At 50.8% G+C, this 16,490-nt stretch overlaps 1 protein-coding gene across 2 annotated transcripts in view; it reads left to right on the top strand.

Annotated features, from left to right (window-relative positions):
* Positions 1-16,490, top strand: part of LOC135904282 (alpha-amylase 1B-like) — a 72,011-nt gene that overhangs the window by 18,446 nt on the left and 37,075 nt on the right. For both annotated transcript variants that reach the window (XM_065434914.1, XM_065434913.1), the window contains exon 4: positions 3,049-3,238. In XM_065434914.1, coding sequence (XP_065290986.1) covers positions 3,049-3,238 — 190 coding nt within the window. The remainder of the gene's footprint in view (positions 1-3,048; positions 3,239-16,490) is intronic.

Raw genomic sequence — 16,490 nt, 5'->3', positions numbered from 1 at the left:
GTACACCTCCTGCAGAGCAAGCCCGTCGTAGTCGCTCTGCAGGAGATGCAGGGAAAGGTCTGCGTGTCGCCGCCGCAGAGAGTTAGTGTTCCACTGGAGAACACTCGGGTGGCGGCGACCTTTCGTTGTTGTTGTTGTTTCCTTGTTGTTGCAGTCACCTCTAGAGATTGTTCGTATTCACCTGTTAGACCATGTTACGCAGTAAACCAATGGCAATCGATGGACTATTGTCTATGTTGACCACCTGACCTAATTCCTGCAGCAACGATTGCTGAATTTCCTTAGTTCCTGACGCCGTTCACAATTTCACGTCGTGGATCCCTTCATGTCGCCATCAGTCACCGTGCCCGACAAAGTGTTGACGATGCTATCGAGGAACTGCTGCGTCTTTTTGCGTCTAACTATCGTCATGCGACTTCGTATCATCCGCCGACTAACGGTCTCATGAATGGGCTGGCAGGACTTTGGGCAACATGCTCTCTACGTGTGTCGATTTCAAACGCAAAAATTGGGGAATTGCTTTACTTTTGATATTTTTTACATGCAATACTGCACAGCTTGCGACCACCGGATACAGACCTTCATTAATTTTCGCTGCATCCGCCAATAATGCGTAGCAGTTCGTTCCAGTCTACCATTTTCCTAAAAGGACGAACATTCCCTTGCCGAGACGCTCTACCGCATTGAAGAGGCCCGGCGTAATTCTCCCTTTCGTACTTTTCCCTTACAAGACTGCCTCATGACCCGTTATGACGAGCGTCGTTAGGGCATATCGCATACCAAAGGCGACTCAGTGCGGCTGTGGACGGCACTCCGCAAGCGCAGTGTATAGGAAACGTTGCTGGCCTGGGTACGCCAGTCCCTTTGTGATTGTGGCCCATCTCAGTGATGTCACGTACGTGATATCTTACTTCACGGCCACTGCCCGCCGCTCTAGCAAGACCGACGTGGTTCACGTCGCCCGCCTCAAATGTTGTCAGCATGTGAACTCCGACAGACTCGGCCGGTCGCCATCATCTGCAACGGGGGAAATGATAGGCAATAGTGAACGGTTCATAGATGACAAGTCCGACGTTGGCCCAGATTTTGTCCCACTTGGCACTTTTTTTGGTTGCAGGAAAGAAAAAAATAAATTGCACTTTGATATCGAGTAAAATTCATTAACTTCCAATTTGCTCTCCTACCATGAAGCACACCTTTTTCTTCAGAAGCGAAACATGTTAAAATTAGGTTGTCTACATTAATTTTCGGTACACTTTCAACTTCAGCCTACACACACACACACACACACACACACACACACATATATATATATATATATAGTCATATAATGAGAAGCCAACAAACACTGACACCAAGTACAACATAGGGGAAATTGCATGTGCTTAATAAATGAAATAAAGTAATGATAAATAATGGAAATTAAAGTGGATGAAAAAACAACTTGCCGCAGGTGGGAACCGAACCCACAACCTTCGCATGTCGCGTGCGATGCTCTACCAATTGAGCTACCGCGGCGGCGTTTCCCCATCCACTTTCTTGGGTATTTATGTGTACTAGTAGAACCCTGGGAGTTATCGGGCCCCTCGGTTAGCCCCCTTTCTTCTCGTATATATATATATATATATATATATATATATATATATATATATATATATATATATATATGTAATGCTTTAGCTCCTCCCATCCGCTTCACCACTGCGTTCCTGGCCCATCCCCCTAAGTGGGCTGCCGCCATGATAGAGGAAGCGCGCAAGCAAGCGGAGCACCCCGCGATCACCATGCATTTCTTATCTCCCACAAATAAACGCGTTTCACCGTCACGCTATAGAGAGTTTAAGGTCGTTCGCATGCAACAAACTCAAATAACTTATTTCGACATTCGATTTCTGGTCTCTTGTGCACACGATGCCAATGACATAAGCACTTGTTCCTGGGCTCAGTCTCTGCTCTAAAGTGAAGTTGACAAACTTACGCAAACATTGCCTTCGTGCTGTGAACGTTTCAATGCGCGGTTTATCAAAGCGACGTATACGCAGCCCCAGAGATATGAGTGTCAACGTACCATGCTGAAGCCTACGTTTGTTTAGGAGCGATATTTTCGCGCTACGCGTACACTTTTTAAATCACAGTTCTGTACAATATATTAGACGGAACTCTGGCGCTGCAATAATTGAGACACCATGGGAATGATGGGAAGTACATGGATTTGTCTGATCTTCGTGCTTTTGGAGTCAGACGTTGTTGTGGCTTTGTTTATTAGGCTTGATATTCTATCACTGTCGTAGACTTCAGAGCAATGTAAGTGAAGAGGATGCTGCGAACACACAATAGCTACTAACTGCAACAATCGAGCTTGTCGAGGTGGCCAAATCGAAAAACGCCAAGTGTCTCAAGGCACTGGCTGGCCTGCGATAATTACATAGAGGCGTTTCACATCGCTTGCGATGCATGCGTTCATGGCGTAATGATTTCAGTATCGACCTTCTGTGATAGACGTCCTGTGTTCGTATCCTAGAATCGGACAATTTTAGTACTGTTTATTTAATTATTTATTACGCAATACATTGTTAAAAATGGCGAATTTACAAAGCCACGAAGCCGTTTGAAGCAGGAAGGGCGAAGTTAGGCAAATCCATGCACTCACCATAATTGCCACACGGGCGTAACCGCTCCCATAGCAGCTTCCGTATACACTAGCGCCAGAGATCCCTATGGTAATTATTGTATGAAACTGTATGCTGCAAATGAACAGGTGTTTTTTGTACTTGGAGCACCAGGATCTTCAACATTCGCAACTCGTAGCGCCTGTCCATATGAATAGTAGCGAGGCCGTCCGCTACTCGCACTCAAGCTTTATTCCCAGTTATCAAACCTTGTATATATTCCTCTTTTACAGCCACCCGCCTATCACCCAGAGCAGAACTAACGCGTGCGCACGCACTCGCACATATCAAATACTCAACAATTTGCATACGCTTCCTGCGCACGTTTTCCTCAATTCAGTGGGGAAATACTCAAAATTGTGCGCTTTTGTACCAACAGAGTGTACGTGGACGTCGTGGTCAATCACATGACTGGCCGCCGGCAGATAAAGAAGGGCACAGCAGGGAGCGCCTTCAGTTACGATGAATTCAGCTACCCTGCCGTACCATACGGTTCAGATGACTTTCACAGGAAAGAAGATTGTGGGAGCGAATCAGGCGCCATCGAAAACTACAGAGACGTGCAGCAGGTGAGAAAAATTTATGGGATTCCTAGCTGATTTTAGGGACAAGTATCTGGAAAGTGCCGCAAGTGTTCGGATTTTTTCTAAGCCACGATAGCTTTGCTACTACTTGGTTTTTATCCTGTTATCTCAGCATACGGTACAATGTCAATAATTAGAACGGTAATTAAAGTCGATTCTTTTACACGGCTGCATGGACATTAAGGCTTGTCGTGCAAGGATTGTCAACGTCTGGAGGTTGCTCTATGGGTCATCCATTCAAATGATGAAACTGCAGAGGGTGATGGAATAGTACTAGCAAAAAGCTGAAACTTGCTAAAACTCCTCCCGTATGGGCTGTTTTCAATGTCGATGAAATCACAATCGATAACTACGCATCGTGGACAGATTAGACTTTTGAACTCAGATGCCCATTGAGTTATGCAGTGCCAAGCAGGCGAGCACTGAAGTAGACGTCTTGTGCTGCATGCTCCAGACGACCTTTTTTTAGAACTTGTGGTAACAAAGAAAGAAAAGAAAAGGAACAACACGTGGTATATTGCTCTGTTTACCACAATTTGATTTAGATAAAAGCAGGAAGGGGTGAGTTTTCACCCATCTCATCACAAGGTGTACGTTGGTATCACTTCCTTCATTCACGTCAATGAACGTCTACCGTCAAAGGTTAGCGTCAATAAACGGCGGGCATCAAGCGGCCAAAAATCCGGGCAAGCGCAAGCTCGGGTCACGTGGCTACAGCCAACACTGTGGCTTGCTTGCATGGCTGCTTCGTAGTCATCTTGCCTTCTTTATTACATTGGTTCCCAGGGAATAGCGCAGCCATCGTGGCTACTTAAGGCGTTGATAGCATAGCGGGGTCATAATAGGGCTTGAGGCGACTCACATTGAAGATTTCGCGACCACGACGACGTAAGTCGTCGGATAGTGCTAAAGCTTCCACCTTATAATAGACTACAGATGTTCGAGCGAAGATGCGGTAGGGCCCACGATATCGGTCCAGTAATCTAGAGGAAAACCAACGTTTACTCGGAGCCATCTAAAGCCAAGCGAGGGCATCTGTCGCGGAAGCCGGGAGAGGTCGGTCGGTGTGGTGCCTTAGCTGCTGGTGACCTTGGTCCTCGGTTGCCAATGAATGGGCCAATTGTCGAAAAGTTTTGGCGTACCTGGCAACATCAGCAATGGGAATGTATTCAGAGGAGTCAGGTGTGTATGGAAGCATAGTGTCCAGCGTGCATGATTGCTCGTGTCAGTACAAGAAAAAAAATGGCGAGAGTCTTGTGTTCGCGTGCGTGGCAGTGTTGTACGCATATGTCATAAGTAGAAGGACGGCGTCCCAATTCGTTTAATCCAATGGGGTGTTCATTCTCAGCATATCACCGATAGTGCGATTAAATCATTCAGTTAGCCCATCCGTTAGGCGTTTGGGGGTGGTGTGCAGATGTCATGCTATGAACGATGTTGCACTGAACGAGCAAGGCTCTAATAGCAGCTGACAGGGAAACACGTCCTCTGTCGCTCAAGAGTTTACTAGGAGCACCGTAACGCAGGACGAAGTTGCGTAAGATGAAAAACGCAACGTCTCTCACTGTGGCTGTGGAGAAACCTGCAGTCTGTGCGTAACGCGTGAAGTGGTGCATGCCGACAATTATCCACCTTATTCCAGAGGTAGTCGAGGGAAGTGGGCCGTATAAGTCGAGACCGACGCAGTCAAATGGACGCGCCGGTTAAGGGAGAGGCTGAAGTGTCCCGCCCGGGCGGTGAGGTGGAGACTTGGGCCGCTGACAGGCAGTGCAAGCACGTATCTACTTGCACAGAAATATATACATTTTGCGGCAGTGGTATCGTTGACGCAGACGGTTGTGGGTCTTTAGAACGCTGGCGTGACTGCTTTGCAGGTAGGTGTGGAAAGCAGCGCAGATTTCCGTTTGCAAGTGGCAGCGTACCACCAGCAGCCACCTCCGGCCATCAAACTTGCAATTTTGCCAATAGAGGAGATTGTCTAGAATACTGAAATGGAAGTCTTGGCGACGAAGAGTTCTTGAAGCTAAATAAGCTGATGCATCAGTTAGAAAGTTAAGGAGTTGACAAATTCATTCATCGTTGCGCTGCTCCGACGACATGTCTGCAAAGTTTGTAGGCTACAAGAGAGCCGAAGAAGCTGAGGAGAAGCCGTGTCAGACGCTAGCGGCAAGCGGGACAGCGCATCAGCGCCCGACCTATTGCAGCCGGATTGGTACACAACCCGAGTGTCGTATTCTTGCAGGAGAAGTGCCCGACGACCAAGGCGTCCCGAGGGATCTTTCAGCTATGAGAGCCAGCATACAGTATGATAGTCCTGACGACGTCGAAAGAAAGGCATAAAGGTACGGAGGAAACTTAGGCAAAGTCCAAATGCACTCTAACTTAGTGACGGAATAATTACATTCGGCTTTCTTGAGGGTTCGGCTGCTGTAATCAACGATGTTTTCTTGGTATCCTGATTTTCTTTGAGCCAGTACTGCACCAAGGCCGACACCACTGACGTCAGTATGGACCGCCGTAGACGCAATCGGGTCAAAGTGACAAAAGATTGGTGGTGATGCTAGTAAGCGCCGTAGCGTGAGAAAAATTCATCCCAAGCTCGTGACCAAGCAGACAGGCTGCTAGAGGTTGTGAGAAGGTTGGTAAGAGGCACGATGATAAAACCAAAGTCGTTCACGAATCGGCGAAAATACGAACACAGCCCAATGAAACTTCGAAATGTTTTCATGGAATTGGGCTTGGGATATTCGGCTACGGCACGGAGCTTCGCGGGGTCCGGAAGAACGCCCTCCTCGAAGAAGACGTGACCTAGTATGGTAAGCTGGTGCGCAGAAAAATGGCACTTCTTTATGTTCATTCGAAGGCCAGCAGAGGTGAGGCACGTGAGAATCTCACGAAGACGAACAAGGTGGGTCGGAAAATCTCAAGAAAAACGACGATGTCGTCAAGGTAGCACAGACAGCTATTTCACTTGTGGCCACGAGGGATGTTATCGATCACCCGTTCGAAAGTAGCCGGGGCATTGCACAATCCGAACGGCATGACGTTAAAGAAGCACTGATACAAAATTTCGAAGTCGAGTTAACGTTCGAGATCCATCTATGTGGGCACACACATCGTCTGCAAAATATGAAGGGCAAATAGAGCTCAGAACATATTTAAAATCAATTTTAAAGTGCGTGCGCATTGCCAATTCTGCAAAACGCAGCACCTCGCGACATTGACATCAAAAAAGGAATGTAAACAACCGAAAAAACGCTACGTCATGAATTTGCGCTGCTATCAAGGAGGGTCCTGCGAGCACGTTTCTCGCCGCTCCAATCGTCCCGGTCCTCTTTTTTCCCCTCGTCGTGACGCTGACCTCTTTCGCCGCTGACAGCGGCAACAAAATCGGCTAAAATTTGTTTCTGACGCAAAATAACTCATAAAGTGACCTCGGAAGTTTGCATGTTACAAAACGTTGCACGATATAGTGAATTGCTGGCGTGATTTTGACTCGCAAGTGGTCAGCGCAGCCATCGCTGAGTGAAGCGGCGAAGCGACACGCCTGGCTAACGTGCTTTCTCATTGCTTCCAACGGTGTCAGGAAGACTAATTGTATGGTCACTCACGAACAACATAAATGTGCAGACGTTGATTGCGTTGACGAATATATATGCTTTATTAGCAGATGAGGACGGGTCGCAAGGGCCGTCGGCCTTGGATCTGACGGCGAGCGAGCTAGGCCCATATACCGTTTCCCAGTCATCGCCAGCTCGCTTCGATTGCTCGTCGGCTATACCGGCGGCGTCGATAAACAGCAGAAGTGGACCGAGTTCGTGCGCGCCGCTGGACGCTTAGAATGGACCCCACAGAAGAGCAGCCAGCTTTGCTGGCTTCGTGAAGAGCTGGGCAGGGCCAGAAAGCAGAACGAACAATCAGCGAGGAAAATCGACGAGCTACAACAGACGCTCAACGAAATCTTGAAGGGCATGAGAGAATCCCCTCATGAGAGGATCTCCTCCTTCACCTCCCGCGAGGCCGCCGAGCGAGGCGATGCGACCGCGACAGGAGGCGAAGTAGGCCAGATGGACATGTGTTGTGGCGAAGAAGTGCCAGCGGCGGCGGGCTCCAAGCGCAAGGGCACAAGCGATACGCCACCTACGGAAGACGCTTTGGACCACGCACAAGTACTGAAGAGACCCAGGTCAGGAGCCAGAAAGATAGACGCGATCGAAGAGATTGTAAACAAACTGACGGACAAGACGGAGCGAATGTTTGACATACTCCTGACAAAGCTGAACGAATTCGACGCGGGATGGAACGCGCAGTACGCAGTGGTCAACACCCAACTCGCGGCCATGAATAAGCGAATCGAAGATCTGGAACACGGGACGAAGCAGCTGAAGCAACAGCAACATCACCACCACCTGCCTGGAAGGGCCAGGGTACCATCGTCACAAGTGGTAAGCGCACCGGCCATCCTCGCCTGCGACAACAACGCCAACATCACCCACACCGGGGCAGGAGGGACGCACGGACAATTGTGTCCCCCCAACACCTCTGCATAACAATCATGGCCGTGTCCCGCAAGTCCGACAACAGACGCATAGTCTGGCAGTGGAATTGCAGGGGCTTTAAAAACAAAAAAGCAACGATGGTACAATACATGAAAACGCTTGCCAATAACAAACTTGCTGTCGGGATTGCCTTGCAAGAACCTTTCGACCGGGCCCAGCTTTCGGGTTATGTGACGTGCGGTCCCCCCTACGAATCCATGGGAAGGGACGTCAGGGTGTGCACCCTGGTTAAGCGCGGGACGGCCTTCATCGAACACGAACTCGTGCTCCACGAAGAGTCGAACATAGACCGTGTACTGATCGAAGTCGTGCCGAGTATTGGATGTAGGAAAACCGGCCTTTTCGTGCTCAACCTATATAGCTCCCCCTCGCAAAGATATCGCTACACACTTTCGACACCCTCTTTCGCGAAGCGATGGCCAAGGCCGCCTCCAGTCCCTTGCTGATATGCGGAGACTTCAATGCGCCGCACACGCAATGGGGATACGGAGCCGACTCGCCGAAAGGGAAGAGGCTAGCCGGACTGATGGACGAGCTCGGCCTGACTGTACTCAACGAACCTGCTTCGCACACCAGGATCGGACAGGGAGTGTGCCGCGACACGTCCCCCGACCTCTCCGGCTGGTCAGGCGCGGGCGTGGTCACTTGGTCGAACTCCTTCGAGGACCTGGGGAGTGACCACAGGATCCTGTGCGTGACCGTGGGAGAGGATGAAAACGAGGAGGGCGTCTGCCGAGAGGCGAGTATCGTCGACTGGGACAGATTCCGGAAAAATAGAGAGCAAGACAAGAAGGAGGGCCCGATCAAAGACATCAGCGAATGGTGGAGAGTACTACTCGCGGACGTAGAGAAAGCCACCGATGAGATCGAATGGACGGACTGGCGACAAGAACCACCCAAAGAAGAGGCAGACAGATCCCACGGAGCCGTGGGCGACGGCGCTCCCCAACCGTCCAGAGTGGACAGCCGGCTGGCACATCTTGTTGCGGCCAAGAAATCCATGCAACGGAGAGCGAGTAGGCAAAAACTCAACAGGAAGATACGCAAGAAGATCGCCGAAATAAACAGGGAGATCGAGACGCATTGCACCCGCCTCTGCGAGCAAGAATGGCAAGAGCTGTGCGACCCCATGAACGGGAACATGAGCGTTGGACGCACCTGTAAGATTCTCAGGCACCTGCTCGACCCGGCAAGCACCAGAACGGCGACCCGTACAGAGATGGCCAAGCTGCGACACAAGTACAAGGACGACCCAGAGGCCTTCGCGGAAGAGATCATGCAGACGGACCTCGCACGCCCGGAAGGGCAGAGTCACCCAGAGTACTGCGGGGCTCCCAACGAGGAGCTGGACGCGGACTTTTCCGTGCAGGAAATTAGAACGGTCCTCCAGCTACTGAAGAATAACTCGGCGCCCGGTCCTGACAGGATCACCAACAAAATCCTGAGGAACCTGAACGACGACGCCATCGAGAAGCTCTGCGAGTACATCAACGCGTGCTGGAAGGAGGGCTGAATTCCGCAAGAGTGGAAGACCGCGGACGTTATACCGATACCAAAGCCGGGCAAACCGCTGGAGGTCCGAAACATGAGGCCGGTCTCCCTCACGTCCTGCGTCGGGAAAGTGATGGAGCATGCCTGCCTTAACAGGGTGACGACGCTGCTCGCGAAACAGGACGCCTTCGGCACCCACATCATCAGTTTCCGGAAGGGCCTTTCAACGCAGGACGCCATGCTGCAGATCAAGGAACAGGGTGTGAACGCTCCGAGCACGCACGTGCGCGCCCTACTCGGGCTAGACCTCAAGAGCGCCTTCAACACTGTGAAGCACATGGCCATACTGGACAAGATCAGCCGACTCGATCTTGGGGCGAGGTTCCACCGATATGTCAGCAGCTTCCTGAATGGGCGCGAGGCGACAGTCAAGATCGACGGGGCCCCACCACGAACGGTCCGAATGGGTGGTGCGGGAACGCCGCAGGGCTCCGTATTCCCCCCCATGCTTTTCAACCTCGTCATGATCGGCCTGCCGGAGCGTCTTGAGGCGATAGAGGGCATCAATCATACCATATACGCAGATGACGTGACGGTGTGGACCACGGAGAACTCGAGCGTCGGCGAAATGCAAGACCGACTGCAGCAGGCCGTCCGGGAGGTGGAGCGGCACCTCGAAGACACGGGACTCGTCTGCTCACCCGACAAGTCGGAGATCCTGCTCCACAGGCCGCGCAAGAAATGACCCCTTCCGCAGGCCGTGCTAGACGCTCGTCGTTTGGGCGACCGCGTCACGACGAGGGAGGGGACCCGAATACCGACGGTGTCCAAGTTGCGAGTGCTCGGCCTGTGGCTGGAAGAGAACGGTGCCAACCGCGAGCTGGTTGCCTGACTGCAGAAGAAAATGGCCGCCGCCACACACCTCGTGCTGCGGGTCGCGAACAAGAAAAAAGGAATGAAGGAACACAACGTTACGAGGCTGATACAGGCGTACGCGCTGAGCCACATAGCGTACGTCGCCGCATACGCCGACTGGAACAGGAGCGAAACCGTCAAGCTGAACGTGGCGATCCGCAGGGCGTTCAAGACCGCCCTGGTAGTACCCCAGTACACGCCAACCCACAGGCTCCTCGAGTTGGGCGTACACAACACGCTCGAGGAGATCGCCGAGGCGCAGAGATTCGCGCAGCTGGAGAGGCTCTCGAGCACCGTAACGGGAAGACGAATCCCAGACTAGCTCGGGATTCGATATCACGAGGCGCGTAGACTGAAAGAATCACTGCTACCGGAAGTCAGGGACGCCATACAGACGGAAAACATGCCGAAGAATATGCACCCGGTGCATGACGTGCAAAGACGTATACGCAGGGCGGTAGCAATCCTCGAGAAGCATGGAAGACAAGAAGGCGTCCTCTTCGTCGATGCAGCCAGGTACCCGCGGCCACTCGGTGACTCTGATGGCGACGAGGAACGTCGACCACCACCGCCGCTACAAGGGAATGTGCGAGGCGAGCCGCAGTTACCAGCACCACCACCCCTACTGTTACTACGACAACAACGGCAGCAGTAACAACGGCAACATCGACACGGCTGACCGACGGCGGCGGCGCCCGCCTTTTCCATGGCAGTCATAGATACAACGGGAACGATCCGAGTCACGGCATCAGCGAGGCTGCCGTCGGCCGAAGCAGCGGAAGAGATGACCATAGCCCTCGCGGTACTCCACGGAGGTGCGGAGGATAACCTGATTATCAGCGGCTCCAAATCAGCGATTTGGAATTACATCAAAGGTTGGGTGTCCGCGGATGTGGCGCGCATGCTCAACGCCCGGGCTGGGGACTTCGGATCCGGCACCATTACAAACAAGTCCCTCCAGTGGTTCCCCGCGCATGTCGGGGAGTTTGGCAGTAACAGCAACAATGACACCCACATTGCTAACGGCCGAAGACGCAACGACACTCCACCCAACTACAACGAGCGCGCCCACCTCGTCGCGAGGCAGCTTACCCGCCGCGACCTGGTCACCCAGAGGGCAGCCGCTGCCGTTGTTGTGCGGGACCCCAGCGGAGGAGTGACGGCGACGGCGGCTGCCACCCCGTCTGGCGCGGCCGCTGTCCTTACCAATACAACACAAATCGCCGCGGACGGAGCTGGGGATCACGCGGACGCCGACTGCGATGTCAGGGAGTTTCCGGCAACGTACAGAGAGGTGATTGGTCACTATCGGAAAGAAAGAAGAAAATATCCACAACCCCACGGGCGTCTAGACAGGTCCCAGGCGGTCGACCTGAGACGGATGCAGACGGGCACTTTCACCAACCCCTACCCCCTGCACCGCCTGTGTCCCGCGCTGCACCCGTCGCCCGGCTGCCCGTGGTGCGAGCACGAACGGGCTGATATGGCCCATGTGCTTTGGGAATGCCAACGCCACGTGGAACAAGGACAAAGAGGAAGGGGGAATACAACAGCGGAACCCTCTGAAGCGGGGCGCCTCGCTGAGAGATGGCAAGCCGCCCTCCTCAGCGAGGCACCCGAAGACCAGGAGTGGGCCGTCCAGCGGGCCAGGGCCATTGCCGAGGATCTGGAAAGATCTTCCTCGGGCGATGGACCACTGGCAGCCTAGCCCCGGGCACCAACATCAACAACTGCTGGACAAATAAAGTTTATTCCTATCCTATCCTATCCAAAGCACGTGCAGGCGTAGCAGACCAACTAGTAGCACGAAGCTCGCGATGGCTCACACGCTGGCGTGTATGCGTGACAGTTTTGTGCGATCACGTGCCCAGCTGTGTTTACATTTCTTCTTTGGCCCGTCTTGTTGCTCTCTCAAACCGAAACTTGGAATGGTAGCTACAAACAAGGCCCCAAATAATTACCTGTCGCGCTAGTAATCCAATTATGTGTCGTGCCGTGCTCACTGGGTCATTAGCTACTTATTGCATCAGAGAAAACTAGATCGAAAAATTTTGTGTCAGTACTCCTTTAGGAGAAGGAGTAGAAGAAACTGGAGGGAGCGGATGCACATCCCGTCGGCTCCGTATTCCTCAAATGTTTTTGTAGCGCCAATCACCAAAAAGTACCAGCTATTGCACACCAACGAACTCAGCTCGTTCCCAGGAACACGTGGATTCCAAAAACCAGGTTTGATTCCCATTTTTCAAGCCTCTATGACAATATTTGGGCCGGACCTCGTGGCGGGAGAGCCGCGAGGCCACTTTCCGGAGCCGGCTTCCTCAACAATTGTAGATGATTTTTTCAATAATGGAAGTCACCTGAGAGGGACGCAGCGTATTCCAGGAAGAAATTGATATAAGCAAGGGATGGAAGGAGGTCAGACACAGAAGATCAGACCGGCAAACCTTCCAACGTCGCGTAAGCATTTGTCGCCGACGCGGCTCGACAAGCGCGTCGGCGCGTCGGCGCGTAGCCTGCCTTGGAAAGGCAGGCTAGAGCAAATCCGCAAGGCAAGCAGAATGCCACATTTTCCAAGAGGGCATTACAAGATTGTGATCAGAGAGCGTGGAGGACTCAAAGTATCTGAGCACGGTATAGTTCACCTCACAGCGGCGGTAAGAGATGCGGCAGGCATTCCTCCAGACGAAAGGGAGGACAATCATCAATTATCAAACTAACAATTATCAAAAGATCCTGATCGTCAGTGCACCGGATATAAGAGCGTGCAAACAAATGTCAAGAAGTAGCACATATCAAGATTCAAGACACGTTTTACGAGACCAGTGCCTACGAGACAGCGGCTGACAGGACGGCCAAACGAGTCATCAGAAGAATCCCACTTGACGAGGACCCAAAAGACACCCCTACAGCGATGGTTACCAGCAAAAAGCCAACGGCGATAGCAGCAAAGAGACTCCACAGTAAGTAATACTACCACAGTGATTGTGCTCTTTGAAGGACACAAAGTGCCCAGATACGCACGATACAGGGCAGCGCTACTCCCTTCGTCCCTACACAAGAAACAAGTGGATTTCTGTCACCAATGCAACAGACTTGGACACAGAGGAGATATATGTCCGAACCCCGACAACAAGATTTGTGCGGAATGTGGAACATCAAACCTATATAAAGGGCATAGGTGCCAACATAAATGTCACTTATGCGCCGAGGATCATCCGACCGCAGACAAGACGTGCAAAGCCAAATTCAAGAAGCCCTTCATCGTTAAACAGAGACAATGACACAGACTGCAACGAGATCAACAAGAACATGACGACGCTACCCCAAGAGAAGACAGAGCAGAGTCTCGTGGAACGCCTGCCCCCCAAACGCCAGGGAACGACGCTCCAGATCGAGAACAAGGTCTCCTTCCACGACAAGATCCTTATCCCGGTCTGGCTCCAGGGCACCGGGGACACGACCCAGATCCAGATCTGGGTCCAGAACTAGGCCATCCTCTTCAGCAAACCACGATGCTGGGCAGACGTGGTCGATGGTGTGGGCCCGGGGGCTGGCGGGGAGGCTGCTATTAATGACGAGATAAAGTAACTAAAACACGAGAACGCGCAGTTGAGGATTTTGCTAGCACGTATGAGCAATGAAATAAAAATTATCAAGGAAGGAAAAAAATCAAATAAATCAGGTAACTCCCGCTCCACACGCGAGCACGAAAGAGCCATCTGAAATACCGGACAATAAGATGGACGAAGGGGATGACCCCACCCCCCATTCAAACGCATGGCCCAAGCCAGGAGTGTTAAACAAGATAACACAGTGGTAGATAAAGCTGGAAGATTAGCTGATATTCACAAGACCCTAGTAGAGATACAAAAGTCAAATGAAAAGCAGGGTGAAATGAATCAAATGGCTAAGGCAATAGCAGCAATTATCAGTGGATTAGACTTCCTAGACGCAAAGCAGTCACCAGGTAATGGACACCCCTTCGCTGCATCAGAAGCACCACAATCCTTACCCCTTTCACAACCACCTAATTATATAAGATCACCTTCTCTCCAACCTCCCGTCTCCCTCCCGTGGTCGCATCCGAAATGAGGCGTTCTAAAGAAGCGTTCAGGATATGGCAATAGAATTGTAGAAGTTACGAAAACAAAAAGTCAGTTTTGCAGCAGTATTTAAAAGACAAGGATACACCGGACGTCATAATTCTACAGGATACACAAGGGGATTCCAACGGTACCAGGATACAGATCTTTTGGCTGTGCCGAAGGGGAGACCTGCGCATTAACCACGCTGGTAAAAGGAAACATAACTTGCGTGCAACACAACACAGATATAATGCACCTTGACACTATTCTATTGGAACTCATCCCACAAAAAAAGACAGGACGTAGCCTATTTATTCTCAACATGTATAGCAACCCCAAGCTACAGAAACACAAATTCAAGAACCTATTCGAGAAAACACTCAGACTTGCTGGAGAAAATACGGTAGTTATAGGAGGATACTTTAATGCCCCACAAACCACGTGGCGATATTTATATACCAGAGCAAAAGGAAGGGACTTATAGAACGACTCGCAAAAATTCAGCCTCACGCTCGTCACAGACAACGGCAGTCCAATGAGAGTAGGCACGGCGCTAAAGAGGGACACAACCCCAGACCTAACCTTTACCAGGAATATTGAAAAGGTGACGTGGCACAACACACTTGAAGGTTTGGGTAGCGACCACCGCACATCGGATTTACACGTCAGAGAAGGGCCAAATAGACCCACGGAACGCCAGAACAAATTAGTAGACCGGTAACTATTTCGTAGAACGCGAGAGACGACAAAGCAACGATCAATCGCAGACATAGAACAATGGACTAAGCCGCTCAGCGATGTCGTCAAAGCTGCCGCAAAAATAGCACGACCTGACTCTAACTTGTAGAAATGCTACCGCAGACTTCTCCACAAGTGGGAAGGTAAGCAGTCACTTCAGAATAGACTTAGCGGTCAGAACTATAACAGAAAGTTAAGAAAGCGCATAGCGCTCCTCAAGAAAAAAAAATAGAAGAACATGCTAAGAAATTGACCAAACAACAATGGTACGAGATATATAATTCCATGGATGGGCAATTAAGCACCCGGAAAACTTGGCACATGCTCGGGTTCCTGCTTGTCCATGAGAGTAACAAGAAAATTCATATATATACAAGCCATTAATAATATGCCCATGTGAGGGCACAGAAGAGGAATTTCTCAATGAATTAGAGCAGAAATACTTTACACAGGCACCCCCGTGTAGCTATCCTCTATAAAGCGTGAATACAAGCGCAAAACCAGACGAGGAAATCACGGAGGCAGAAATACGCGTGACCCTACAAAAGTTAAACACCAAATCAGCCCCAGACCCGAACTGTAAAACCAATAAGACTCTCAGGAACCTCGATGATGAATCGATCGCCAAACTAACGGAATACATAAACGAGGGTTGGGTAAAGGGAGCAGTGCCAGCTCAATGGAAGAAAGCGACGATAACGCTAATTCCAAAACCTGGCAAGAAGCTTGAGATCGACAACCTGAGACCTATCTGCTTAACATCCTATGTCAAAAAATTAACGTAACATGCAATTTTAAACAGAGTAGATAACTTATTAGAGGATGACAACTTATACCCAGGTAGAATGACAGTATTTCACAAAAACCTTTCAACACAAGATACGATGCTTCAACTTAAGCACCAGATAATCGATAAAACGCGCTCTACAAGGGCCATCTTGGGCCTTGATCTTAAAAAGGCTTTCGATAATGCCAACCACGCAACCATATAGGAAAATATCGTACCGATAGGACTAGAGCAACGGACGTACAACTACATCAAGAGCTTTCTATCAGATAGGAAAGCAGCCATCTCCGTCGGAGGTCTCACGTCGGCTGAGATCGACATAGCGGTGGTGGGCAAGAGGCAAGGCACTGTCATCTCGCCTATGTAGTTTATTTCGTTTTGATGAGACTCCCCGAAAAATTAAATCACATAGAGTCCCTGAATCCCACAATCTGCGCGGACGATAATGCTATCTGGACCTGTGATGGCCGCAACGGATCAATAGAACGACTCCAGACTGCAATTAACACAGTAGAGGAACACTTCATGGGAGTAGGCCTCACATGCTCTGCAGAGAAATCAGAGCTTCTGTTGCACCGCCCCACACTTAGGGACAGGCCTCTCAAAGGATGCGACAGAAACAAGGCTCATGAGGAAATGAAGCTACACACCAAGAATGGGCG

This window comes from Dermacentor albipictus, chromosome 2, assembly GCF_038994185.2.
Source record: "Dermacentor albipictus isolate Rhodes 1998 colony chromosome 2, USDA_Dalb.pri_finalv2, whole genome shotgun sequence".
Classification (NCBI taxonomy): Eukaryota; Metazoa; Arthropoda; class Arachnida; order Ixodida; family Ixodidae; genus Dermacentor; species Dermacentor albipictus.
Note: the sequence above shows the minus strand (reverse complement) of the source record. Positions and strands in the feature narration are given on the sequence as shown.